General features: G+C 36.4%; 1 protein-coding gene across 5 annotated transcripts in view; it reads right to left on the bottom strand.

Moving 5' to 3' along the window:
• Window positions 1-27,739, bottom strand: part of CACNA2D1 (calcium voltage-gated channel auxiliary subunit alpha2delta 1) — a 422,362-nt gene that overhangs the window by 37,408 nt on the left and 357,215 nt on the right. For 3 of the 5 annotated variants that reach the window (XM_064443928.1, XM_064443902.1, XM_064443918.1), the window contains exons 13-20: window positions 24,098-24,176; window positions 22,066-22,115; window positions 20,355-20,444; window positions 17,476-17,544; window positions 15,770-15,844; window positions 14,339-14,413; window positions 6,210-6,281; window positions 5,069-5,140 (exon numbers count right to left, since the gene is read on the bottom strand). In XM_064443928.1, the coding sequence (XP_064299998.1) occupies window positions 5,069-5,140; window positions 6,210-6,281; window positions 14,339-14,413; window positions 15,770-15,844; window positions 17,476-17,544; window positions 20,355-20,444; window positions 22,066-22,115; window positions 24,098-24,176 (582 nt within the window). Of the gene's footprint in view, window positions 1-5,068; window positions 5,141-6,209; window positions 6,282-11,596; window positions 11,656-14,338; window positions 14,414-15,769; window positions 15,845-17,475; window positions 17,545-20,354; window positions 20,445-22,065; window positions 22,116-24,097; window positions 24,177-27,739 lie in introns of those variants that run through there. The other 2 variants (XM_064443910.1, XM_064443935.1) reach the window with 2 other exon arrangements.

Below are 27,739 nucleotides of genomic sequence, written 5' to 3'. Positions count from 1 at the left end.
AAAGAACCACCTATATCCTTTTTATTGAACAGGAAAGAAATGTAAATTTAACTGAAACCAGACAAACATGACCTATCATTTTCCCTTTTAAATTCATTAGCCAGGCCTATGCAAACTTGTTTCTATGTGATTTAAATTTGCTAAAAGATGTAATCTCCTTTATGGACCACTTTGCAGTTAAACTATGAAAACAAAAAACCTCAGCAATAAAAGGACTTTATAAGTAACTCTTTAAAAACAAAAACATCCTGTGCCTGTCCTTCCAGGTCACAGTACCAGTGGGTAAATTAATTTAAATTTAAGTAATATCTACAGGCACAACCAGACAGTCCTGATTACATAGGTACCCCTTGCTAAACTTACATATGTTTCTAATCTCATTAGGAGGCTTTTGAATTTGTGAAAAATTTAACATGGAAGTAAATGTTTATTTTTAAATAACTTAATACAGTAGGATAAGCTTTACCACTCATTTTCCTTTGGTATGAAAAATGATGTGATAGACACAGTCTCATGGTTCCCCATAGATTTAATCATTAATGCACCTGGCTGACATCATTTTACTCAATTTTCCACTTTGAAAACTACAAGTTTATGCCAGCTGCAACATATTATTGTTTTACAATCAGACATTTGTAAGTATGCCAGCAATGAGGTCTCTGCAGCTGTTGCACTGCAACATTACAAACATCAGTAAAAGGTACCACAGGTATATGCCTATATTCTTTCTTTCCCTGCTGTAAAACAAAAGTGTGAAAATGACCTTGGTTATGAAAAAGAGGTGTCTTTTTTGACATTTATGATTTGGAACCTTCTCGTTATCTGCATGACAATATAAGTAATTTAAAAGTCATTTTGGAAAGCAAAAAAAGAAAAAAGAAAAAAAATGCATATATCAGCGTCTAACGCCCTGATATATTTTATATGTAAGGTAGAAAGATGGCTGAAGAGATTCCTATCCAAGTCTATTTATATTTAATAACGTGCCTGTACTATTACTTCAACGCAAGAATAAGCAGACACTTGAGGGGCTGGCAGCCCCTCCAGATCAGGCTCAGTGCATGGGTTGCACACGATGTATGTTGGCAAGAGAAAAGTAGTCCCCAAGGTGGGAGGGAAGGAAGAGAAGAACTGGGCTCATTAAATCCTCTTGCCACCAGCACTGTGAACAGGCTTGAAAGCAAACTGACTGAAATCTCCCTTCAAAGATAATCCAGGAGATCACAAATCCTCATATGTCTGCTCCCATTTATCTTTGCCTACTTCATTGCTGAGGGGTCTGGGACCATCTCACCCCCAGCTGGTCACTGCCAAAGAACCTACGCGTTACTGCAGTTTCTGTGACGCTTCAGTTTTCACTACTGTCCACCCCGGCTGCCTGAATGTGGCAATGCTTTTGTTCCTATGGCATCTTCTCTGTTAATTGGAAAGCCCCCGAGACCTTGGGAGACTCCAGTGCACCCCACCCACGCTTGCAGTCTCTATGCTGCAGTATGAGGTCATCTCCCAAGGCACTGCTGGGGCCAGCTGCAATACAAAAGGAAAGCGATGCAAACTTGAACCAAAAAGCAAAACAAAAACAACATCAATTTTAAGCCTCAAGACTGCAACTGTCAGCTCAGAGCAACTGACCACATCAGCCCCTTTTATAAGAAAATATATGAAGCTATCAAGTCTTAAGTGATGCATGGCTCATGCATGGCCTGTGGTCTGAAACAGCTTTATTCTGGCTCTGGCAGCCTGGAGCTGGGTGGGTGCAGTGGCTTGAATCAGTCACCATTGCCAGCCATTTCTGGCCACTCCTTTCTTCTCTCAGAGAGGTCCAAGTAAAAGAAGAAATCTTGGGCCATGATGCAAGGGAAGGTGAGGGAAAATAATTTCATTGGGCACTCGAAGCATCTGGGATCAAAAGGCTTGGGATAATCTATTTATACACTCACTGTGGTCTGGGCCGTGTATAACTGGCACATTCTCATGCGCTCAGGGATGTCACATTCCCCCAGCCCGCCTTGTTGCTGTAGCTGCCTCCAGCATTTGCAAGTGTAAATGTTTCCCCTCCTTCCCTCTTTGGGCAAACAGTTGCAGGACCAATTGTTTCAGGTCTTTTTTACTACACAGTCTTAAAAATGCATGCACAGGCTGAGATCTCTTCAAAAACTTTGCAATGAATGCAACTTCTTGTAAAATCCCAGTGGTGAATTGTAACCTTCTAATCCTCCCTTTTCTAAGGACCTACACAGAGCCCTTTCTACCCATAGCCTTGGAAAGGCATTCCTTGAACAAAACAACGCCACAAGTCTGAAAATGTCCCAGTGAGTCCCTCCCTTCAGGAGCAGCTTATCCTCAACACAGATGCTAGCAGCACTTCAGACTTTCCAACAGTGGGTCAGGAGTGACCCGGTCTCCCTTCAGAACAGGGGGACAGGCTGGTGGCTTCCTAGACAGGATGGGATCCTGACACAGGTGAGGTAGCAGAACTGATATCAGATGGAGCTTACCCCACCTGCTCCAGGAAGGCCCTATTCATTCACCATCCTCCAACAGTGGAAGCATTCAGGAAAAGGCATTTTTTTTTCATGTACCAGGATTTCCCCATAGTTTGTACAGCAGTATTGTAAAGCTTTACTCAGGAGGGCTGGGGTGGGGTCTTTATTGTAAGAAAGCACAGAAAACAGTCCAGGCAGAAGGCAAAGGAACTGCAGATACAGGTCTCTGCTTTAGAAGAGTGTGGGAAGAAGTGCAAAGCAGCATGACGTCAGATACACAGAAGGAGCGTGGGCATGTTTAATGAAACTGTGGGACTCCACTGGTTCACGGATCACAACTTACAGGCACACTTTTCACCTGGACAATATAAGTGTAAAAGGTCTGAGTCAAGTTGACTTTCCTCATAGACACTAAAGTAGGAAAGTATGACTCTGCTGTCTACATGATTGCATGATCATCATTATCTTTCAGCTAAGATCATCTGCAGTTATATTTGCCTGTCCCACTGAAGCTGAGGTTCTGTACTCAAGAAGAGAGTCTATGAAGCTCTACACTTACTGAATAGGGTATCAGAAGGAAGACAGTGCCCAACACTGCATCAAGTTCCCTCGACTCTGCAATACAATAAAGTACCACGACAACCTTTCTGCAGCAAAGTCACGCACTTGTTAGCAGGGATTTGAATGAATAGACAGATTTTAATATGTCTCCTCACAGGTGGACAAACACACAAGTAAAGTCACTGATCTTCTCAATGACACCCATAGCTCAGGAATAAAAAATGCCTCTGATGGATTTGTACAGTTGTGAAGATCTTGAGCGTGGCTTCCTGTCCTTATTTGCACTCCTTTTAAATTACACTCTCAGAAGCAGCACGCTTTGTCACATCTGGTGCTGAGGAATGGTCATGAGATGTCCAGCTCTGGAGCCTTCAGCACAGGAAAGACATGGACCTGGTGAAGCAGGTCCAGAAGAGGTCACAAAAATTATCCGAGGGCTGGAGCACCTCTCCTATGAGGACAGGCTGAGAGAGTTGGGGTTGTTCAGCCTGGAGAAGAGAAGGCTGCGGGGAGACATTATTGTGGCCTTTCAGTGCTTAAAAGGGGCTTATAAGAACGATGGGGATAGGCTTTTTAGCAGGGCCTGTTGCAACAGGACAAGGGGTAATGGTTTTACACTGAAGGAGGGTAGATTCAGACTAGACACAAGGAAGACATTTTTTGCAAAGAGGGTGGTGAAACACTGGCACAGGTTGCCCGGAGAGGTGGCAGATGCCCCGTGCCTGGAAACATTCAAGGTGAGGCTGGACAGGGCTCTGAGCAACCTGATCTGGTTGAAGATGTCCCTGCTCAGTGCAGGGGGTTGGACTAGATGGCCTCTAAAGGTGCCTTCCAACCTAAACCATTCTGTGATTCTAAGTATGTTCCCAAAGGTCTGTTGGGGAACCAAATGACTGTGAACTTGACATTGTGAAATCACGGCATTGATGAATGACATTGAATGGAATGTAAGGAAGGAATGTGCTGTTGTTAACAGAATAAAAAAACCCCCATAAACTCTGAGGCGTGATTTCCTATCAATTTAACGTGATTAGGTTCTGTAGCACATGCCTTGCAAGAAGGAGGAACTTTTCACTTGAACACTCTGCCATTTAAGTACAAACAGCAGAGCCACTGGACATATCAAAGTTACAGGAGATCAGCAGGAGAGGGCAGCTGATACAACACATGAAAAATTAACTGCACACTCCCAAGCAATTCTGCTGAGTCTTGTTACAGTGTGCTCATTTATATAAGGGTTGTGTAGTGTCTGCTTGATGTTATATTTGCTTCATGTTCTTCTGCAAAGTCTTTAAATTAGCTAGCTTCAAGCTATTTTACATCCAGAATAAAAACAGTTTCAAAAAGCTGTTGTAGAACTGTAACTGTGGGGCATACTCTGCACAGAACTGCTCCTTTGGCACACCAATCATGATTTTTCTCATTAAGGTCCCCAAGAAGCAGAGCATCCACGTAAGGAACTATATCAAATCTGGGTATTTCCATATGTCTATTTCATTAGAGAAATCAGCAGCAATCTTTATCAGAAATGAGCATTTTGGACAAGAAAATAAAGAAAACAGCTGTTTAGAAAGCACAAGTACATAATATAAGATGAATTTGCTTATCCCAAATAGTTTTCATTTATGGCATATGAATGTTTTATTTTTTTCTTACTATTTTCTTCCCATTCAACCACAGTATAAACTACAAAACCCATCCTCACACATCTCGACAAGAAAATTAAGTACTTTCTTTTGGGATTCATACACAGAAGTAGGCTGGCCCCATTTCCTGGTGAACAGAGTGTAAGACCTCATCAACAACTGCCTGATTAATGAGACACCAAAGAAACCAGGAAACAGAACAATTCTTCTTTTCATAAGTACGTAATTTCTTTTACTATAAGCCAGTAGAACTAGCGAATCTAGCGGGAAAAATGATACAAACTGACATTACAAAATGAACCTTTTCACCATTTCTCAGTATTTTTCTGGTTTTGTTTGTTCCTGTAAATGTAATTGCCCATGTTCCTATCTTACCTCATCTTGGGACTTGACAAGTGTTTCAAATGTTTTTTCTCCACTTTCTCCATCTATCATTTTTTTCCGAATCTGTTGGCAAGAAAAAAAAAGAAAAAAAGAACTAGGTGTTGCATGTAACATGAATAATCTTTTCAGTGATTCAAAGCATTTCATACAAACACAGAAAATGGTAATGCATATGAAAGTCACAGCTCTTAAAAAAAATGTTGTTTAGAATTTTCAGATTTTTCTAATTAGAAGTTGCTTTATCCAAATATATACTCAATCAGTAGAGCTATGAAGTAACAGTTCTGGTATACTTTGCATATCAAGACCATCCCATAAAACCCTTCATCTTGGGTGCTAGAGAGTATGAATTTTGTGCGGATTAGAAGGAGTTTTGTCTAGCATTTCTCATGCTTCCCAGCACATCTGTGTTATTCTGGTATCAGGAGTGATTCACATAAATATTTTTTTACCAGTCCAAGCGTAATTCGTCTCTGAAGCAGGAGTTTCAAAGAAACTTAAGGTGGAATTTAACAGATACCAATAGTATCATTATGAAAGAGCAATTTCAAATAAATTGAAAAAAATGTTTAAAAATTTAAAATGCTTTAAAATACTCCACTTTATTTCACAAAGCTAAAAACTATTTTTAAAAATTCTGATTTCTGAATGTATTATAAAATTAGTAACTGAAAAATATACAAAGGATTTAATTTGTTGCCAACACGTAACTATATTTGCCAGTTCTCTCTCTCACCACAGCAATAGGCTTGCTTAGTAAGAGATAGGGAAATACTTTAAAAATATTTCAGGTAATATATTAATAACCTTTTAAAAATGTTCTGTTCTGAAAACTTTACAAGCCCCCTCCCCAGGAGTTGCCACTTACTGAAGAAAAATTATTTAAGTAGCAATCATGGTGTCTTTCAAAATGAGAGGAATATGACGCATTGCCCTTGCCTACGAATAATACCGGTTCTCAATTTGTTTAATTTAAATTCATCCATCTATAAAGTCATCATCTTGACAAAGTTAAAACTGAAATTTATAGTGAAATAAATTTCTGTTCAAAATCTAGAACATTTATTGCTTTTCAGTTATTATACAGTGAAATACAAACAGCAACAAGTACTAAGAAACCAGATAATCTCACCTCAACTTTAATATCATTTTCCAATTCAGCATCTAGAAAATCCAGTGTAACAGGCTCCTGGGATTTAGGATTCTGAAGCAGAAGATATTGAGTGATCAAATAATAAAGACGGAGTACTATAATGTTACAAATCATTCTAATCCCTTCAATCCTAAATAAGGTACTTAACTGGGTTTACTTACCCATCTATTTTAATCTCTTATATCACGATGAATTTCTAGTGGCCCTTTCTCATTTATTTTATTTCATTGGACAGAGAGGTTAATTGGACAAGTGAAAATCAAATTAATACTAACAGCTAGTGTCTGTCCACAGTCTGTCATGTATGGGGCTCATGCTGGGAAGCTGCTTCCCCTACTGCTGGTCTGTCACAGACTGTAAGAGTGGGAGAAGTCTCATCAGAGGAAGCATCAGATACTAATCTCTCATTAGGTGTCCTGCCTCCAAGAAGGGAGAGGGAAATCTGGGAGAGTTTTCCAGCTAACTGGTAAGATGGAGTAATTGTACTCTTTTGCAATTTTGCCAAAACCAGACTACAGACTTGCTGTTGTGAGGTGGGAATGGACTGCGGCTCAAGATTCAAAGAGGCAGCAACTCTAATAAAGGATTTATTTATTATAAGAAAATAAAAATAACTTTTATTGTCACCATTACAGGATTTCCTTGAGCACTTTGCAGCTTTGAATGCATTTCTCCTGACATCAGTACTGTTTTCTCAATTTAAGAGGCAGGAACCTGTAGCACAGAAATGCTGCGACCCGCAGCTTCAAGACCTAAGGAATGTACATGATGTCGACCCTTGACTATGGAGCACAGGGAAATTTGGTGGTACGCATCTGTGCTAACCCCGGTCCCAGGGGAGTGGGGGAAGACCACTGTAGCTCAGCTGACCTTCTCAGACCGCCCTCCAGCTTCTATTCCCTTCTCAGTTGCAGTCTGCATTTACTTGGATAGAGACATCTTCTTTAAGAATTATTAGGAACCCAACTCTTTTTTTTTTTTTTTTGAGTCATTTTGGCTAAGCCCCATTGAGTTTATATTATGCGTGGTGCAAAAATACGCAGTCCTCATCACACAGCAGTTATTTAATGCACCCACCTAATGAAAGATCTTTAGAAAAAAAGAGTATGGGGATATATTAATTAACTATTTAAATCTGGTAGTTTAAAATAGAAGATTAAAAAGGTCCAGTTTTTGTAATTTATTTTGATTGAAAATTTTCATTGTGTAATAGGACAGTTCCTACATGAAAAGATCTCAAGGTCTAGTTTTATCAGTAACTGAGCACTGTTTCTCATATGATTAGCAACACAAAAATTGTTATTAGCTGATACTATTATTCCAAGACTAGTGTAAATTCTGATAATGACATTTTTAGAGGATTTCAGTGATTCAGCTATACTAACTGTTTTTTAGGGTAAAGTTCTTTCTTTCAAAATGTTGGTTATATACCTTCTATTCTAAAGTTCTCTGACAAAGGTACATGACAGTTGTACGTGTGACTATTCCATCACAGAATGCAAACACATTTTATCACAATTTATGTAGGGTTTTCCAGTTCGTACTGGAAGAAAATAACGTTCTGAATAGCTGTTAAAAGATGCCTTCATATAAGAGTCTAGAGCATTAAAAGCTTAAGAGTAGCCCTTATTTTCAAGACTGTAATATAGAATAGTGTTAGAAGACAACAGATTATTCCTTCATATTCTTGAGGAACAAATGTACATGTCTCTGGGTATATGGAATCATTCCTTTTCTTAGAAAGAAAGGCTTGCTGTCTGCTAAGAGAAAAGCCATTAAATTTATTCTCAGAAAGAGAATATGTACTGGAAAGATTTTAGACAAGGATTCCAGATATTTCTTTTAAAAGTCTACTGATAAGTTCAAAGAAATTTTTATGCTCCTATTTATATATGATAAACTAGTGACTTCACTATAATAGCATTAACATATGCTCTCTACTAATTCAAAACGGTTTAATTATTGTTATGCAGCTGCTTTTCCCCCCCAACAAATCCACACTCTCAAAATAAATAGAAAAAGGCTAAAATGTAAAAATAATTTTAAAAAATACATTTTCTTACATGCAATGGATAATGAATAACATGGTCAAACCCAAACAGCATGCATGAAGGCATTGGCATGGCAGAGGAGGCATTTGTGAAGTTCACATTCCATTCCAACACACAAAGGAACAGAGAAGAAAAAAAAATGGTAAAAAAAAGAAAACAAAAGCTACCACATCAAATCACAGTCAATATTCATTTCAAATGATAACCTGGGCTAGCCATAGTTAAGGAGTCCCAAAGACAAAATAGTCAACTTTAACAGTCTGACAAAATTCAAGTACATATTAACTGTTTGTTCTTGTTATTTTTAAGACTTAGATTATATCACTACACATTCTTTACAAGGTATTTATCAATGACTTTTGATGAAGAAACTAAGCGTGTATAGATACATTATGTGATGTGCCTCAAGCACAAAGAAATCCATTAGAAATTAGAATAGAAAATTCCTAGCCCCATACTTTAAATGGAAGACTATTTCCCCTCGTATGTCTTTTTCCCCCAATAATGTGTTTTTATCAGTATTTGGGCTCCATAATCTTTTCTTCCAAGGTTGCCATTTAGTGGGGTTTATTCCAAGCCATGAAGAAACAAACTTACTGTTCAGTTTGCTCTTCTCTTTATCCAGTCATGCACATGACATGACTAGAATAAGCACAACACCACCACATTCACCAGCAAAACTTAATAAAACAAAAGAAAGTAAACCACTAGCCATGAAGCATGCAAATAAAGGGAGTGCAAACCATTTTCAGCATGACAAATAAAGGCAAAGATCTATTACTTCAATGACAAATCAAGAAGGAAACAAAGAAAGAACTGGTGCAGCAACATAAAAAAAAATGTTCATTAATAGATCGTTGTCATGTGTTTTGGGAGGTCAGTATTCTCACAAATTCTACAGAAGACCTTCCTTGCTGAGTTGCAGGAGCCTAGTTCCTACTCATACCTGCACTACTAATGAAGACACAGGCTGCTAGGCTTTTAAAATAAATGATGGTAAGAAGGCAGCAAAATCCTGGGCCCCAGAGGGACACCCAGGTGCATCTCGCATGGAAGGAAGCCCAGTGCTTTTCCAGAGCTGTGCCTGTACAGCCAGGCAAACCCAGCAACAGCCAAATCATACCACAGCACACTGAGGAGCCAGGGGTGCTCAGAAAAAATGAGATTTTTTTATGTTCCAGGGCTGCTTTCTCCAGTGCATAAACAAAAAATCTAGCCTTCACATCTTCTACGTGTGGTATAAACACAGCCACTTGAGACTTGCTGAAATCACTGACTTGAATTAGATCAGGATTTTGCAAGCCACCAGTTTTGCATTATATATTCCCATATGTGTAAGAAATTAACATGGTATACTGTACCTAATCTTGTTATTTTGCTAGTTATATAGTTAATCTATTCTTTCAATGATTTTCAAGTTTTCATTAAGTGTTTTCTGCTTCGGGATTGCATTACATAAATGTTACTAATTTCCTTTTCCCTCATAGGGTTAATGGCAATTAATCATCTGGAGCTGGGTTTGCTAAACTGAGAAACGTTATGTAAATAGCAGATAAAATATATGCCCTACTCTGACTTCCCCAGGAAAAAACCTAAACGCTTCATTCAAATTCTGTAATGTTATACAGCATTACAGCATACACGGTACAACAGAACTTGGCAATGAAGTCATAAGAATGATCATCTCTTGACTTTGGGTTTATGCAAGCAAAGCCAGCACAAGTAGTCTCTTTTTTTTCTCCAGTCTTCAAATTCATTTCAAGATCTGAAGAATAATTTTTACAGCACAGCTCTAATTAGCACCTATTAGTAAAGCACCATAATTTAATGGAATGCCCTTCACTACAGCCAATAACATGTTTTCTATTATTTAAACAAGGAAGAATGCAAGCTTCATGCTTTGGAAGCTGTTTGTCAAAGTAAACAGTTCTCTAGTTAGGTTTTTCCTAGTAAGCAGGACAGAAGCTTTCTAATTGTATTTCCAGGTCTATGCATTCTAATGCACTAATCACCTCCATCCAAAGTTACCTGTACATTGGGTTTCCTTTTTCTCAATTTAATTTTTGGTATGCCCACACCAATTTGCTGAAGTAACAAAAAAGCAGTAATTTATATTTTTACACTATTAGTAAACAGCCTACTTATAGAATGGAATTCTGCCCTCAACATCTATACTCTGCAGTGCACATTTACTGGAAGCGGAGACTAGCCCTCATTGCGATCAAGAGTTCTGAGCTCTCTGTCAGAGTCACACACAGAGATTTTTCTAGGGAAACAAAAACCAGACAGATGTTAAATGATGTGAATTAAGTTAACAGAGAGCTCTCCCTCCCACATGCTCTTCCACAATTAAAATATAGAATAAGAAGAGTTTCACTTCTTGTTCACTGTTATGTCTGCTCCAAAACCACCTCCTCTTGCATTTCTTTCCAAACCATAAGACAAAATACCGGGCCCTACTGAAGACATCTAGAATTTTATAATTACCATTGCATGGATTTTGATCAGAAACATAATGGAAGTGAAGAAAAAGATGCTAATCTTTAGAACAGATTCAGAAACTGAATTATTTAATGTTTTCCAATCTTTTATAATTAAGACTAATCTTGTTAACACATGCTTAATGCATTCACTTCAGTGACTGTTTATTTGGTGGGATATCCACCTGTTCTCTCCCAGGACAATAGGAAAAATACACGCACGTATGCACAGACACACAAAGGAAATTGGCAGAAAAACATAAAATTAAGCATTTGTTTAAAAATGTAATATAACTAACTACACAAACTTGAAAAAACGTATTTTAAGCAGTTTAGAACTATACAAAAATGCAAGTTAAAAAAAGGTTCCCTGTGTTATGCTTTGACGTAGTTTTCATGTGCAAATAAGATCATGATGGGAAATTTCCTCATGATCTCAATACACTTTTGAACCTGACTTTTGTTAGCTTTTCTCAGCTGTGCAAACGACTTTACAAGTTCTAAATTTCTAAGGGCTTCTTTTTGTGAGATGATACCGCAAGACAATTTCTCAAAATATTGTGTTGAACCAGTTGTGATTTGAGGTAACAGATTTTCAGAAGGAAAGCAGAAGACGTTCAGAAGAAGGGACCATTGGAAGTTTAATACACCCTCACCTCTTCAAAGGTAAAGACATAGCTATGTTTTAGTTTACATCTATTGAAAATTTGCTGGGAAAGAGGGTTAAGATGTTGTTTGTTAATACATTAACAGCTACCAGGATGTTCAACTAAAATTAATATGGCATGTTAAAGAAAGTCCATGAGTTCTAAATAGATCTGTCTTTGTAGTGTACCTTAGTTTTAAAACGTAGTTCTTGTATCAGTCTGAATAGCATGCACCACCCCAAACAAACTAGGAGTGAAAAAGTCTAGTCTGTGTAACTGTTAATAACAACAATAACAATAACAATAACAATGCATATGCTTAATATTACATTTAGACATTATGCTACAACATGAAACATGTGACTTATAAAATACCCTTTTTTAAATATACGCTAAATCAAACATTTGGGCAATATGTGAAAGCATGTCTGGACTTCCATATACCTTTAAGTAGAAAACTACACAGAGAAACCATGACCATTAGTATCCTAATCCATCTCAGTCTGCCTCGATCTAATTGGTATGAGCAGAGTTTTTTGCTCTCTAACAAAGATTCCTTATTCTCCAGTCTTACAAGTTTACACTGCAGTATAAAGCACACATGAAATTAACAGAATCCATATCCATCAGTTCCTCATAAGATGGTGCCTAAACCAAGAATACTGCATTGCTTCATTTTATGTTCCTTCTGTTAACAAAAAGATAGTTTCATGTGCATATAAGCAAAAGTTAAATAGATCACTCGCCATCACCTGCATTTCTAGCAATTTCTAATGAAGAAAATATTTGGTCAGTAATGATGCATATATTTCACAGAATCACAGGCTGGAAGGGACCTCAGGGATCATCTAGTCCAACCTTTCTAGGAAGAGCGCAGTCTAGACAAGATGGCCCAGCACCCTGTCCAGACAACTCTTGAAGGTGTCCAACGTGGCCGAGTCAACCACTTCCCTGGGGAGATTATTCCAGTGATTGACTGTCCTCACTGTGATTCTCAGAATAATTCACCTAGCAAAATCATCAAATCAAAACTTTCAATTTTTTAACACATGAAAATATAATGCATATATCCAGAAACTGAAGTCTATATAAAAACCTTCTTTTCCCTTTTTTTTCTTTTCTTTTTAAAAGGGTCCTTTCAAAATAAATCAATATTTATCATCATCAATCATTATCAATCATCAATATTTAAGATCAAGTTATTCTTTCTCTTCTTCAGAAGATTTCGGTTTTCTTTTTTCTTTTGTTACACCTTTGGCACAAGATTTCAAACGTATTCATTACTTCACCAGGAAATTAATTCAAATATTCACAATGCTGACTTCCCCTAGCTTAAGAATTAACTTAATCACTAAAATATGTAGATGAATTCTTCATTTCTTTTTCTCTCTTTGCCAGTTAAAGATGGTGAAGTAGTGAAAAGGGGCTCTGCTATCCCTTTTGTAGCTATGATAGGACTTTTTGGTGAAGAAACAAGAGAGGAGAGTCGCACAGGCAAGAGGTCAAGAACTTGCTGCTACTCTGCCACAGAAACATGGCTGGGAGGAACAAAGTGATGGATGTGCATCCAGTTTACAAAAAACCCCAGTATTTCCATGCCTAAAGGCAGCAAATACAGGCTTCCATTACTGAAGGAGTTTCTCTAAAGTGTACTAAGTGCTAAAAAATAACTTAGGAGTAGGGTGCCACTAAAGTTTAAAAGTCTTACTAGCCTTATTTTCCTGTGTATTGACAGCTTGCATTTAACTTGGCCATACATTGCTCAAACCATCTTAATGAGAAATTATAACATTGGCAACCGAACTACAGGGATATATTGTTTGGTCTTCAATACTTCAAGTGATTCATTATTATTTCTAACTTATTATCTGGAAATCATCTATACATTTCTCTCAACCTGGACAGGTTGTGTTTTTTTTATTTTAGTTAATTACATTTTCACTTTGTATTTTATATAATGCTGCATTTGTGCACTATGAACTCAAGAGAGAAAATTTGCTGAAAGTATGTTTCTAATATAATTAAAATACAAGTGTTTTCAAATATTCCACTAAACAGAAGATTGACATGGAGAAAGCCTTTGCTAAAGCAAAGATTAAAGTTCTGATTTTAGAAAAAAATAATCCATTCATCCATTGCCATATCTCATCAAAGCCAGGGAGGCAACTAATTTAAGAAGATACAATATAATGTAGGAGTCCCCACAGGGTCAGGACCATAGTTAATGGATAAAAAGCCAGACTGAAATCTTGGATTTAAATTGCCCTGAAATTTGTGGAAAGCTGAGTCCTAACCAGATTTAGATAAAGATTACACCTTTAAAGACGAAAGGCCTTTCTCAAGGTGAACTACTAAAAAATCTAGCATTATGGGAAAGAGTGCTTGGTTAGATCCATCCCAACTCTGCAGCTCAGGTTTCAGCTCTGGTAAACAGAAAATAAACAAATAAACAAATACAAAAATATAAGTTAAATACATTGTGTTTGCCCCTGATTTCTGTGGTTTTGCAAATACGAAAGTTTCAATTTCTGAAGTTAGAAAGCATCACAAAAAGGCATGTGCAGTAGTGAACTGCTTGCTTCGAGACCGCCTTGTAACATACTACAAGTTGTTCACAATATTACAGCTACCACTAGTTGGCTTTTTTTTAAGAATGTATATTAAAACACTTATTTCACATAAATAAATATGCATGTGAAATATACATATTTTTTATTTTATTGGTATCCAAATTCAATACAAGGCAATGCTGGTCTTTGTACTGACTAAAGTGGATTTGGATGAAGTCATACATGCACGACAGATTTTCCTGACACCCCCGTAACTGAGAAATCTTTACTATTGCTCCCTGGCACTTTCAGCAGATCTTAGATATTTCCGTTATTTCTGACAACGTCCCTTTAGAGAAGAAATTAGAAGGGTTTTCATACCTTTGGTTGGAGATTTGGATGAAGTAGCACATACCCATTAGGATCAATTGCAAAATAGTATCCGTTTGGACAAAGCTGAAAGAAAGAAATGAAGCTTAGCATTACAAGGTTTTAAGTAATAAAGAAAGATTAGTTAAATGGTTTTCAATCAATGATCACATTGAGAAAAATACATTGCCTCAGGCATCATGAAATATGTGAGATATGAACACAAAGCAGATAAGTTCTTAATATTTACATTTTTAGAATCATAAACTTGGAGAATAATTTGACGGGACCACTGCACGTCACCTGGTACAACCTGCACTGAAAGCAGAGCCAAATTCAAAATAAGATCCGACTTCAAAGTTGGACTAGGTTTCAAAGGGTCTTTGAATACCCCCAATGGCAATTCCACAACCTCTCTGGGCAATCTGCTCCAGAGTTTAATGACCCTGACAGTTTTATTTTTTTTTTTTCCAGTTGGTATTTCCATTGCCACAACTATGTCAATTGCCTCTTGTTTTTTGCTATATACCTTCAAGAAATGTCAAGGTCCATCTTCTCTATAACTTCCACTAGATAACCTATTAGGTTTCTTCTTCAGTCTGAACAAACCCATCTCTCAGCTTCTCCTTGTATGCCATGTACTCCAACCCCTTGGCCAACTTAGTGGCTCTGCACTGACTCTGCCCAGCATCTCAGTGTATTTCTTGTGCTGAGGAGATCAAACTTGGACACAGTACTCCTGATGCAGCTGTTCATTGCACAGTTGGTCTTCTCTAGTGCAAGGGCACACTGCTAAATTATGTTCAGCTTGTCCTCCACCATGACCCCCAGGCCCTTTCCTGCCTTTTGAGGCAGTCTGTCCCAGCCTGTGCTGTGGCATGGGATTATTCCATTCTAGACGCAGGACTTTGCGTTTGCTTTTGGTCAAATTCGTGATGTTCCTTTGCTTCCTCAGTTGTTATTTTCCACAGTACTAGTTACTTTCTAAGAAATTCCCTGGCTAGATGCCTTAATATATAAATCAATCATACCAAGTAGGGTACAGACAGACATGTATATTAGAGGACTTTTCTATAAAGAACCGTCCTATATAAATGCTAAGCATTATTAGATTAAATGATTGTGTACGCTACACTGTCATAAGAAGTACTCAACTAAACAGCAGTGCCTTAAACTAGAGGAAAATAATTAATGGGAATATATCCCCCAATGTAAAAGTTGGCTTTTTCAGATGCATCCTGATGGACAATTCACACAGAAGCACATATATGGCTGGAGAGAAAACCGACAGAAAATCTACAACAATGGAAAAGAATATATGAAAAGAAGCCTGCTGGTATTTTGACTTACATCCAGTCATTGCTGCATGACTTATGAAAGGGCATGCAAAGAAATCATACATAAATCAGACATAAAGAGAAACCACTAACGCACGCAACTTACCGTAAATCGGGGTGTCAGTTTTTTTATATCCTCCAAAGAGACATCAACCCCCATTACTCCAAGAATCAGCTGATTCTGGTAAGATTCCAAAATGTTAGAGTATGTTTGACATATTTACAATGCAGAAAAACCGCAAGTCAGTGAATTTTTATTTTGCCTCCTTCTCCTGTTTGACATACTACTTGAAAAGTTGCCTATTCACTTATGTTTCTATTCTATATGTTTTAAATAATATCTGAGTGATGCAAAATAACAGTCAGTACATTCAGAATTTAGTATAGATATGAAAACTGTTTATGAAGTTGGAAATGGATGCTTTCCTGGATTAATAACAACAAATGTAAGAACAAAAGAGGTGAAAGTAAAAGTGATGCATTAATATTGCCAATGACGTAGATACTAAATTACCAGCACCAATATAGAGCTACCATTGCACTCTTAGGCTGGGCAATTGATGAGTGAGACACCAAAATAATTAACCTCTTTGTCTATGGTATAATGATGAATGAAAAAAAAATCAACAAAATAAAAAAAAGAGACTAATAATCAGCATTTGAAATCAGGTACTCAGGCACCACATCTACTTCACTTGTAATTTATTTTCATACCACAGAAAAGGGGGACAGTCATTTACATTGTATCGCCTGAATCCCTTCTTCATATTAAATAAATTTGGAATATGTATTGCAAGATGCAGCTTGCAGTCTGGAACCTAAAATGCACGCAGAGACCTAAATCTAGCAGATTCAAGTTTTCCACTCGTTCCATCCAGGTTCTCTGTACTAGACCATGCCTGTTTTACTTCTCAGAAAGACATCCATTGATAATCAGTAGTATCTCACTTTGCAACCAGACTTGGTGAATTCCAGGCATTTTCTTGCAGATAAGATTATTAAAACTTTTTTGTCTTGTTCTGTTTTTAAAAAGGAATCTAAGAGAATTATTCTGAAAGTAAATAAAAGAAATGGTAGTGATCAAATTAGTATTTATTCTTTCTGACTCTATTTAATATCTGAGAAACTGAATGAAAAATTACCTTGTCTAAACTTCTGTATATTTTGACCTGAATGAACATAAGTATCACACCAAATGTACAGTACCATAAAGCATACTTGAGGTCTGATTTTAAAAAATCAGCATTTTGTTTTTGCAAAAAGAACAAAAATAGATTCCTTTTCAGACTGTAAGGAATGTGAGGACTGTTGGGATGGGGAATTGTATTTATTTAATAGTTTAATCTAAGTACACAGTGCTATTTTCTATTATCATTACAAACAATTAATTTAAAGCCTCTATGTCATTGCCTTTTATCCTGCAATGTCATAGCTTCACAGACTTGTTATAAATATATCTGTGCTTCCTTTCTTGGCAAGACCTGAATAATATCATATACTTCCAATCTATCCATCTATTGAGCACTTAATACAATCCTACTGCCACCAGGTCACAGAGGCAGATCAAGGAATGTCATACCCTGAAATCAGAACTACAAAAAGGGTGATCTGCATTATCATGTTCCCAGGTTATCAGGCAACTATAGATGACCCTTTTGTTTCTGATGTACAAGACAAACTGCAGAAAGCTTTATGGAAATACACATTTTTCTAGGAATTTAGCATTCAATTGAGTTCAAATTCTGGATTTGGGTTTTTTGTTGTTGTTGGTGCTGATGAGTTTTTTTTTTTTCTCTTTAAGTAACAGCTTACTATTTTCCCATTTTGTTCCTTTGTTAGATTGAAGACAGGTAGAGTTCCTGTAATCACAAGGCCCAGCTCCTAGGAAATAATCACATACAGAGGGGAGAAAAAGACTTTTTAGTTAAATAATAAACATCAAACTATAAAATATTAGAACAATCCTGGGATTACTGTAGCCAAACACTAGATATGAATACTGACTTTTAGTTTGCAGAAAAAGGAAAACTAATACTACAGAGTTAATAACGAATAATTAATAAATATCGCTGCATAATTCTATGCACAGAATGTTAAAATTACATTTTTTGTGTCCATGTGTTAGTGAGAATAAGAAATTGTTTTTTAAAATAGATGATGTACAACAACTTAGGATATAATAGTTTAATAAAAACTAAATATTATGAAAGCCTGTTTACAGCTACAGTTCCCGCTGTATGAAAAACTCCAGATTGGGGGGGGGGGAAGAAAAGAAAAAAGAAAAAAAGGAAAAAAGGAGGAAGCCAAACTAAACTTGAAGGTTGTAAATAGGTTGGTAATAAATACATACATGCAAAATCAATGGAAAAAATACAACAGGTAATGCTACTACTTTTCATATCATCACTACTTTTCAATGTCTTGAAATAATGTCCATCATCAGTCCTGCAAAATCACATAGTCTCTTCTGGTACTGAGGCAGGGGATTTGCACTTATTTGGGAAGATATAAGATATCTCTTTTTTCCTTTATTAAGAGTCACAACTCAGACTGAAAATAGAATCCAGAAAACTGTACTTTTAGAGAGCCTGAAAAGATTTGTTTTCCATCCAAAATTGTCCACAGGCAGATTTCTACCTTGTTTTGTCCTAATGTTTGGTTTTAATTACAGATTTCTCCCCCCCTTCCATGTATTTTAATGAGGAACCATACAACTTCTCTGGTTTTGTTTCATTAGAAAAAAAAAAAAGCTAAAATACTTTATAAACCACTCTGATAAAATCAGTTCTCCCTTTGCTCAGTCTAGTAGCACCTTTTTGAATTTTAAACCATCCTTCATTAACTTAATTTTGTGTATCAAACGAACGGTGATGAGATCAGAGTCAGTAACATCACATCAAGCAAGGTGAAGTGACGGAGTAGTGCACTTTTTAGGAGAATAAGAGAAACAAGAAATGGAGATGAATCAGAAGAAAAGAAAGAGGAGGATATTTTTCAGAGGGAGGATTGAATAGATACATAATGAAACCGGTGGAGTATGTATAGAGAGTAACACCCTCTGCCCCCATAAAATGTACAGTTAGAGAGGACACGAATTGTGAATAAATTATGACTACTGGTTCATAAGCTGAACTTAAGTTCTATACAAATGTGGCCTCATGTAATACACTCTGCATTGCATTCCAAAACAGCTGCTGGACAGTAAGAGAAAAAGGATATGACAAAGTCCGGTGAGGCACATGCAGGAGAAAAGCAAGCCCTACAGGAGGGAATCGCTTTAGGTAATTTAAAATAAAGAACCAGTGTGACCAGTTGGTCCCAATCCCTGCTAAAATCAAGAATCAGAAAAGGGCCCAGAGTGGATTAGATACACCTGTGCCTTTATGCTTTCATGTGTGATGAGAAAGTCCACAAATTTCAGCCTTTACCTCAACAGTTTAGCTTGGGTTGGTCTTCAGTTAATAGATGTATTAGTAAAAAGAACACCTACTTTTTACAAATATATATGTATGTGCACACACAAATATATATATATAATGATACATACACAAACACACATATGTAACACATGAATGGAGAAAAGCTTGAAGGAAAGACTGAATGAACCTGCCGAAAATATAAAGCAACACAGCAGAAGTCTGCAGGTATCACTCGTTTTACTTCATTAAACAGATCTCTCTCTATCCCCAGTTACAAATTTAGCTTTGGCTTTACAACAGGATATGTACAGAACATATGAACTTTCCTCATAACATCCTTTATGTTTCCAGTAAGTACCTCAACAGTAACCAAGAAGACATGGTTAATGAACTTCTGGCCATTGAAATTCCAAAAAAATACTATCTCCTCTGTGTCACACTCAGTTCTATGATGCGCTGATAAAAATTTTACAGTAATGCGGACTGGCGGGAAGAAGTGTATTTTGACATGACAGTAGATGACCATGTGAACTTGGATAAATACATGATTACAGATGACCATTTTGCAGTAATTTTTGCCTAGAGTTACTCAGAAAAGGTTATCTAGAGCAACAGATGGGATTGCTGCTAATAATACTTTGCATTCCGTAGTTTCCTGAATATGTTTGTTTTATGAGACCAAAGTGATAAATTCAGCAGTAAGGAAAGCATTTCGTATATCTTTTTGTTTATTTCCCTTTTATATACACTGCCCAGTTAAAAAAAATCATTACCTTGAGCAAGCAAGTAATTATAACTACCATCATAGTTTAGAGATCCAAGTTCAAAATCTGTGCAATACCCAGTAGCATTTCCAGGTTTCATTCTGCCCAGAATGCTTTAAAATAAAACCCAAACAGCTCCACACCAGTTACATAACAGGTGACCTCCTCTGCAGCACAGACACAACACTGGAAAACTATTTGCTTCTTTTTTTCTTTTGCTAATCTGGGGACAACAATGACTTACACTTAAAGATCTCTGCATAGGATAAATTGCTTTTCTGTGTTGAAGTTCAAGACAGTTAGGAGGATACTAGGTGCAAGTAATGACCAACCCATTGGAAACAGCTGTTCAGAAAATTGCTCTACTGAAGTGTATAGATGATGGGAATGTGAGAATATTATATTTGGAACTGTAGGAAATCGAGTCCTCAGGACTGCAAAAAATGGACCCCTATAGTTACTGATTTGATAAGACTCTTACTTTACTAGAGATAAATACAGATCATACCAGAGCATCCAGATAGACATTTGTCCATTGGACTTGTTTGGCTTTCTCTCCAGCTAAAACCATTGGTCTTCCCAAAACATCCAGATATTCCTGCCAAAAGAGTAATAAGCTCATCAGAGGGCAGTTATTAGACCATGTCCAGAAACAGCATAAAATTAAAAATAATGAAATAAAGCCAATGAAAAGACTGGTAAAAAGAAGTCAAAAGACAACACTAATACGGAAGTAGTATTTAATTATTTCTTTAAAATTATACTACCCAACAATTCAGTCTTCAGTTTGCAATATTTACTGCCAGTGCAATTCCTGTGTTTCAGTCTCAGTCACATGGACCTGACACATCCATAACTACTGGTCTCTTTCCACAAGTGAGAATTACCACTATTTCTGTTCCAAAATTAATTGCTAATGACATAATGAAATTACAAGCAGATGGCAGAACCTTCAACCCAGAAGAGAGAGTGCACAATGGAGGGTGAGTGGTGTAGCAGCTGGGCATGTTAAGCTCCTGCAGCAAGAACTTGTATAACTTCTATTGAAACAAAAAATTCAGAGTTTTAAAACCTGATAGTCCCTGCCTTCCTTCAGTCACGGAGTAAGGCTAAAGCTGGTGATCTTATGAGGTGTCAGACTTCTGGTCTGGTTTGGGAGTTGATGCCATCAAACTTGTTTCAGTCTTCAACCCTTTCTATTATTTGTCTAATCATGTTAGGGATATTTCTTGCCAGACACTATCTGGAACAGTTTAACAGAATCAAAGGACTCTTATTCAAGCCAAAAGTAGGACTACTTTTCTGCCAACAAATGTCATGCCTGGCTTGGGAAGGACAAATAGCTGCTATGATATTTCTCTGCTTTTCTGAACATATGAATACATGGACTTTCAGACAACTGAAAAACAGTATATCTGTTCATCTACACTGTCAGTTTGGATCACACCATATAATTCCAGGGTCCTGTGCCCTAAATAATCTACATGCATCGCTGCTAAAACTGTCCTGCATCCTTTTTGAAGGAAAAGGCTCCGTCTCTCCCAGACTGGTTGGGTCAGTCCAGGTACCTCTCCTATGAGCAGGATTGTACCAGGTCACTGTTTCTGCCCAGCTGAGTTCAGATACACTAGCAGGGCTATGCTCTCACACACATCCACAGCCTTCTCTGTGCGATACAAACCCTTAGGATCATGCTGTAAGCATGGCAGGAGCCAGACTACAAATATCTAGACATGTTACAAAAAAGACCGGTTTTATAGAACTTTATAAAAAAATTGTTGCTGTGTTTCAGGATCAAAGAGGGACAATGTAAGGACAGGAGGAAAACTAAGCCCAAAAAATGACCCTTGTGCAAAGAAGGTCTGCAGGTTGCAGATCACTTCAAACGCTATGTTGTGCGCACACGGTCAGCCTGCTTCAGAGGATGCCAGCATGACCAGTATGCGTGCAAGCTGCTGTGGGCCAGCTGGCCAGGGAAGCAGGGATCACACTGTAAATTGGTTCACTGAAACTACTAAAAAGAAATAAATAAATTAGAATACTTTAACAGAATAATGCCTCATATGTAAAAGAAAGCATTAATTTTTTCCCTGTTCTTAATGTAGTGTATCGTACCATTTAATTGATTCAAACAGAGGTGAAATATGACATATTCAAGAACAGAAATTACTCCACTTGTTTATGTTCCAACTGTATCTGCATTTGGTCAACACACTTACCTGGGTGTTTATTCTTATGGCTCCAATGGATGGAATTTCATAATAGTAACCTAAAATTTGGAACAGAAAGAATGCCATCTTACTATAATATATTGCTAGTCTCTTAATCTTGAGGAATTTCATGCATCTTGTAATTTCTAATTTCATTTTTTTAGAAATTATGATGTATGAACGGAATGCCATTCAGGCCAAGCCAGTTGCTCTTAAGCATTGAAAGTATATGAAGTGTTTCTTTTGTCTGTTGTTTTTAAAGCTGAGATAAAGTACTGAATTTTAACTCCTGAATTCCCAGTTACTCTGATGTGCAAGTATATGTAATGGGCATTTTAATCCACTGTAACAGCAACATAATTATATGCTGAATGCATATAGGAATGCCAGTAGAGCTACAGTCTGCAACAACTGTGAAATTCATAACAGAAAAATATAAGGCACTACGTGGAAAGGATGAAATAATCAGACTGGTATTTCTTGTAACTAAACATCAGAAATGTCTTTATTCATCACTGATTACACCATTTATTTGTTTGAATTAAAAATATTGCCCATATACACCAATAAGACTGAAAATACAGGCACTGAGATAGACTTTCAAACCACGTAAGTTGTAAGACAAATTGGAAGGAAGTGGGGAGGACTAGAGAGGAGAGTACTGAGGTTAGTCATTTACTTTGCTGTAAGCAATGCGTGACTTGAAAATAAAATACAAATTTTAATTAAGGAAAAGTTAAATAAAACTTTGCTCCTCTGGATATACAAACAAATAACCACATCAATTTTGGACAGAAGATTATGATCATTTTTCCTTGATAAAAAGAGGCCGAAGGTGGTTATGCTTTAAGCCAGCTGGTTGTCATTTGTTTTATAACAATGCAGTTCACTTGCACATAGTACATTGAGAAACAAAGACTTTAGTTAAAAAATCTCTATTCAAAAAGACAAACGTTGACTTTCTGTAATCACCTGACAATACAATATGCTTTTCATGAAGTTGTTGTATCTTCTGCATAACTTGCCAGCACACTGAGGGATTCATGAGGCTATGATGTGGATGTTATTAATACAGACTACAGATTCTTCTATATAATTCTTTTTTTCTGTATCCCTTTCTCTTTCTATCTTTCTCTTATCTTTGGTTTATGTTGTTCTCATGTCTGAGAATCATATCTTATACTCCTTCCCTGGCAGTCTTAATTTTCAAGACCCTTTGTAATCTATCCCACCTCTCACATCTTTCTTCTTACTGATTTGTAAAATACTTTCTCATTTTCAATCAAGGCTGGAAGTTTCTCTGTTTAAAATATTAAAAAATATTATTTGATAATTTATTTTCCATTTGTCTGTATTTATCTCTTATCTCTTTTTCCATAATTATACTGTAAAGTATTTGAGGTACCTCTTTTTCACGCTCTTTTAAAATGCTTCTGACCACGTGTGTCATATAGAAATTTTAGGAGAAAGTACTTTACTTCCTTACTCTCACCTTTTTTATTTTTTTTACCCTACATAAAGAAATCAGGATAAAAACAAAAAAGGTAAGATGCTGTTAGAAGCTAAGAAGTCACAGCAAGGATAATTTTGATAATTTAATCAAAAAGGGGGAAAAAAAGACAAGTGATCTGGGCCCTTGTCATTTTTGGAGAAAAACAGAAAGAAATCCAAGCAGTCAACCAACCAAACAAAAAATCCCTTTGTCCAGATCCCTTAATATAAAACAGCCTTGCTTAATTTCTTATCTGTCATCAGTTCCATCTTTTCATAGATGGCTATTACAACAAGAATTCTCAAAACTGAACCATAATATATTATAATGAAAAATACTGTTATACTTTTCTTAAAATATAAACTTAAATAATCAGAAGTAAATATGCAAGCTTATTTTATATATAAATATGCATATACACTATTTCATCAAATAACTTTTTGGAACTTCTATTAAAAAATACTATAAATCTGTAATTTTCAGACAATAACAAATATATTACCTATCCAAAGCTCTAGCAAAGAATAGTCTCAAAGAAAAACACAGTACCTTTATTTTCACAGGCCATCCACTGTATGGGTCCTTTGTCATAATTATGTTGACCAACAGAAAATGTAAACACACGTACCTATGCAAGTTAAAAATAATGCACATAACTATATGTCATTAAATAGCTGTGACTCTCAAGTTAATCATACTTGGATTTTTCATACATTTGAACAGAAAAAGAAACCTCTTAATTTTCCATTTTTTACCACCATAATAGATACACTGTTGTTATGATGTTTTACATACTCCTATTATTTGGCCCAACAAGTAGAGCTCAGGAAGAATTTTCTTTCGCACATCTTTCATACTTCAAAGCTCTTACATTGGTTCCCATCCATGAACCATTATTCTCTTATAATATAAGAGAAGGATAAGGGTAATTATAACTCTTCCGGTTTTGTTAAATTAGTTGACATAACCTCCTATCAATATTAGATGGTCACCAATAAATTAAAATGAATATATGCATGGCAGTAGAATTCAAAGCAATGCAAAATGGGATTTTTTTAGCATACAAAATAATTTCAGGAAAAAAGGATGAAATTTTCAGATACTATAGAAAACAAATTCTCATTTTGTTCGGACTTTCAGTCTTTTCCATTTAAAACCACTAAATTAGTTCAGCTGAGTTCCAGGAAAGGGTTAAGCTTCTGGTATTTCACTTTAATCTCTTGATATTCATTAAAGCTATATGTTTTATACGCATAATTCTATTCTGTTTAGCCAATGCAACTCCAATCTATCTCAGCAAGTGAGGGGGATCATGGCTTCAGAAGAATTTACCAAATGCTATCCAAGTTTTGGACTGAAAACAGGCTTCTCTGCTGAAATTTTCCATGTAAAGTATCTGATTTGAATGAGAAAAACTAAAAACCAAACCCACTAATGCTGTATACAAATTAAAAATCCTAAAAGGCACATAGAAAAATTAAAAATATTATGTTTCAGTTTCTTGCTGAATATTTTGCTCCACAGCTGAGCATTTCTGTAACATGTGGGAAAAATATTTTCCCAACAGTTTTAATAAGCTGTTCACTGTTATCTTGTCCCTCTGAAGAAATGTCTAAGGACCAGACTGCCTTTCCTTTTCAGTAATCTCTTTCTTTATGGACCTTTCACTTTACCACTTCACTTTACAAATCACAGATCATAACATGAAATCAGAATATGAATTCCTTTCTATGGAACTTCGTGACTATGTTTAAAATTAAAACATAATACAATTAATTTGCATGCAAGCTATAACTGAGTAATAAGGTAATGTTTTATTTAAATACTATTCACAATATAAAATTGCAGAGACTCCTTGTAAACTACTGATTATTGTTAAGTTTTTAAATTACTTATACAAATTTTCATCACATTGTTTAGAATGTTTTATTACTACCTAAATCTTCATTTGTCAAATAAGCAACAAAAATTGCCTGATATAGTCAGAGCTAATGTATTAACCAAGAGCTGAAGGAATAGCTCCAAATCATCAGTCAACAGCTTGCAATTGATGAAAATTTATCAGTGTTGACCCCTATACGCAAGGAGGACAAACAAAGCTTTGTCCTAGATGTCATTTTTAATTAACAATACATTTTGATTTGCTTTATCCATACAATCCCTTTGTTTCTGCAGTTAAAAGCAGAATTAAAATAACTACTCTGCAGCACTGAATGCTGATTCAGGTGCTTGGGTTATTTTTTTTAAATACAGGCAACATTTGAAGTTTTTCAATAAAACTAATAAGACTATCCCACACAGGGTCATTTCTCAGTAATGAGTCAAGCCGATTACAGTTCTAGTTACCCAGACAGGAATGGGAATGACTGTACCTGTGTGATGGTAAAATTTTGTTCTCATAGTTCCTATGGATAGAGACAGATGAAAAATGCCTTCTATTACCTTGAAAATATCACTATTGATAGTGTGAACATGACTTCACCTGATATGTCTACATCTCATTTATTTTTTTAATGCTGTATTACATTGTAAATTCAAGTTACAATTGCCATCCCCCATTTGCTCTTGACCTCTTTTACAAAATGTCAGCTCTAAGTCCTCTAATGGATCTTTCTGTTTCTATTTAATTATCACCTATTTTTTCCAAGCTGAATATCACAATGTTATTTTCTATTGGTATCTCTCAGCTCCCAAGGTCCCTGCCTACTATACTCCTGTTCTTTTTTTTTTTTGGACTCACCACTGCTTCTAGTTTAGTGTCCACTTAACACTTGATTCAGACTACATTCTTCTCAAAAACTATGGTGCAATAAGAAAAATCCCACTGAAGGCCACTAGTTAGATACTTGAGTGACCTGATGTCTCTTCTGGATTAAAAGTAACTAATTAATTTAAGACAGTCATGTGGGTTTGCTTGTGTGTGTATAAAACACAAGTCAATTAGACTGGACTGTCTAGCATTTGATCTCAGATGTAAAAATGAAATACTTCATTGGATTCAAGTTGCGAAATGGTATGTAATTTAGGGAAAAGAAGCAGCATGTTAAATCTGCAACTAATCTATAGGAATTTAGAATTTAAATTAATGACAACAAGCAGAGGACAATATATCTGATTTACTGTTCTTTGGATAATTAACAGAGATAAAGAATTGCAATGAAAATTTGAGTTTTTAATTGTTACTTGGTTTGGCAAGAGGGTGGAACATTCAAAAGAGTTTTCTTTTTCCTATTGCCTCATCTGGAATTGAGTAGAATGACAGACCAGCTGGAAAAATGAGTCAGCAAGTCAAATTAAACAAGCCAATTTTAGCAAAAAAACATGCTCTGTGCTAACATTTTCTTCTGTGACAGAACCCAGAGTCAGCCAAAGGACTGAGATGTGCCTGTCTATACCTTTTCCTTATAGACATCCCTAAAAAGAATAAAAAAGCTTTTAAATAAAAAAAGAGACATATTTAATTACTTTTAGTATGGACTTTATGACTGAGAACACTTGGAGCAACTAGATCAGACACAATGGATATGACCACCTCTCCCTTTGCCTGTCCTTCCTTTTAAGTTCGATTTCAACTAAGTGGATTTTCTGAGTTGAAGCAAACTGCCGAGTACTCTTTGATCCCAGTAAGTTTTTTTTTCCATCGCCACTGAGGTTATTTCTGTTCTGTGCTTCTCTGCAGCCTCTTAGCTTCTGCATAAACTACGAGTTCCCAGGTTCTTTTGCTATGACTCTTGCTCTCCACCATCTACACCAGTGGATGGACACTTCTTTCCCCTAAACCGTTTCACAGGGAAAGTGCAACCGTGCCTCCAAACAGTGGAGATCTATTTATTCTCTTCATAAAGAAACATAACTTTCAAGTCAATAAAAAACAATGGAACAATCAGAAAAAACAAATAGGAGCTGCCATACCTTCTGATTTTCAAGGGGACTACTCAAAGTAAAGTACTTCTAGAAAACTCATAGCCTTAGAATGGAGAAGAACTAGGGAGGGGCACGAGCCTGCTCTGCCAGCCCAGTCAGATAGAGTCTTGAAACTGTTCTGAAATACAAATGTCCTAATTTCTACCTCCAAGAGTTCAAGCCCAGAGCTGTGTTAGCTCTGTCAGGACTATATCATGTGCTGGTAATGGGTAGCTAATTCTGTGTATTTTTCTCACTCTGAAACTTACCTTGGGGAGAAAAAAAAAA

This window comes from Phalacrocorax carbo, chromosome 1, assembly GCF_963921805.1.
Source record: "Phalacrocorax carbo chromosome 1, bPhaCar2.1, whole genome shotgun sequence".
Classification (NCBI taxonomy): Eukaryota; Metazoa; Chordata; class Aves; order Suliformes; family Phalacrocoracidae; genus Phalacrocorax; species Phalacrocorax carbo.
Note: the sequence above shows the minus strand (reverse complement) of the source record. Positions and strands in the feature narration are given on the sequence as shown.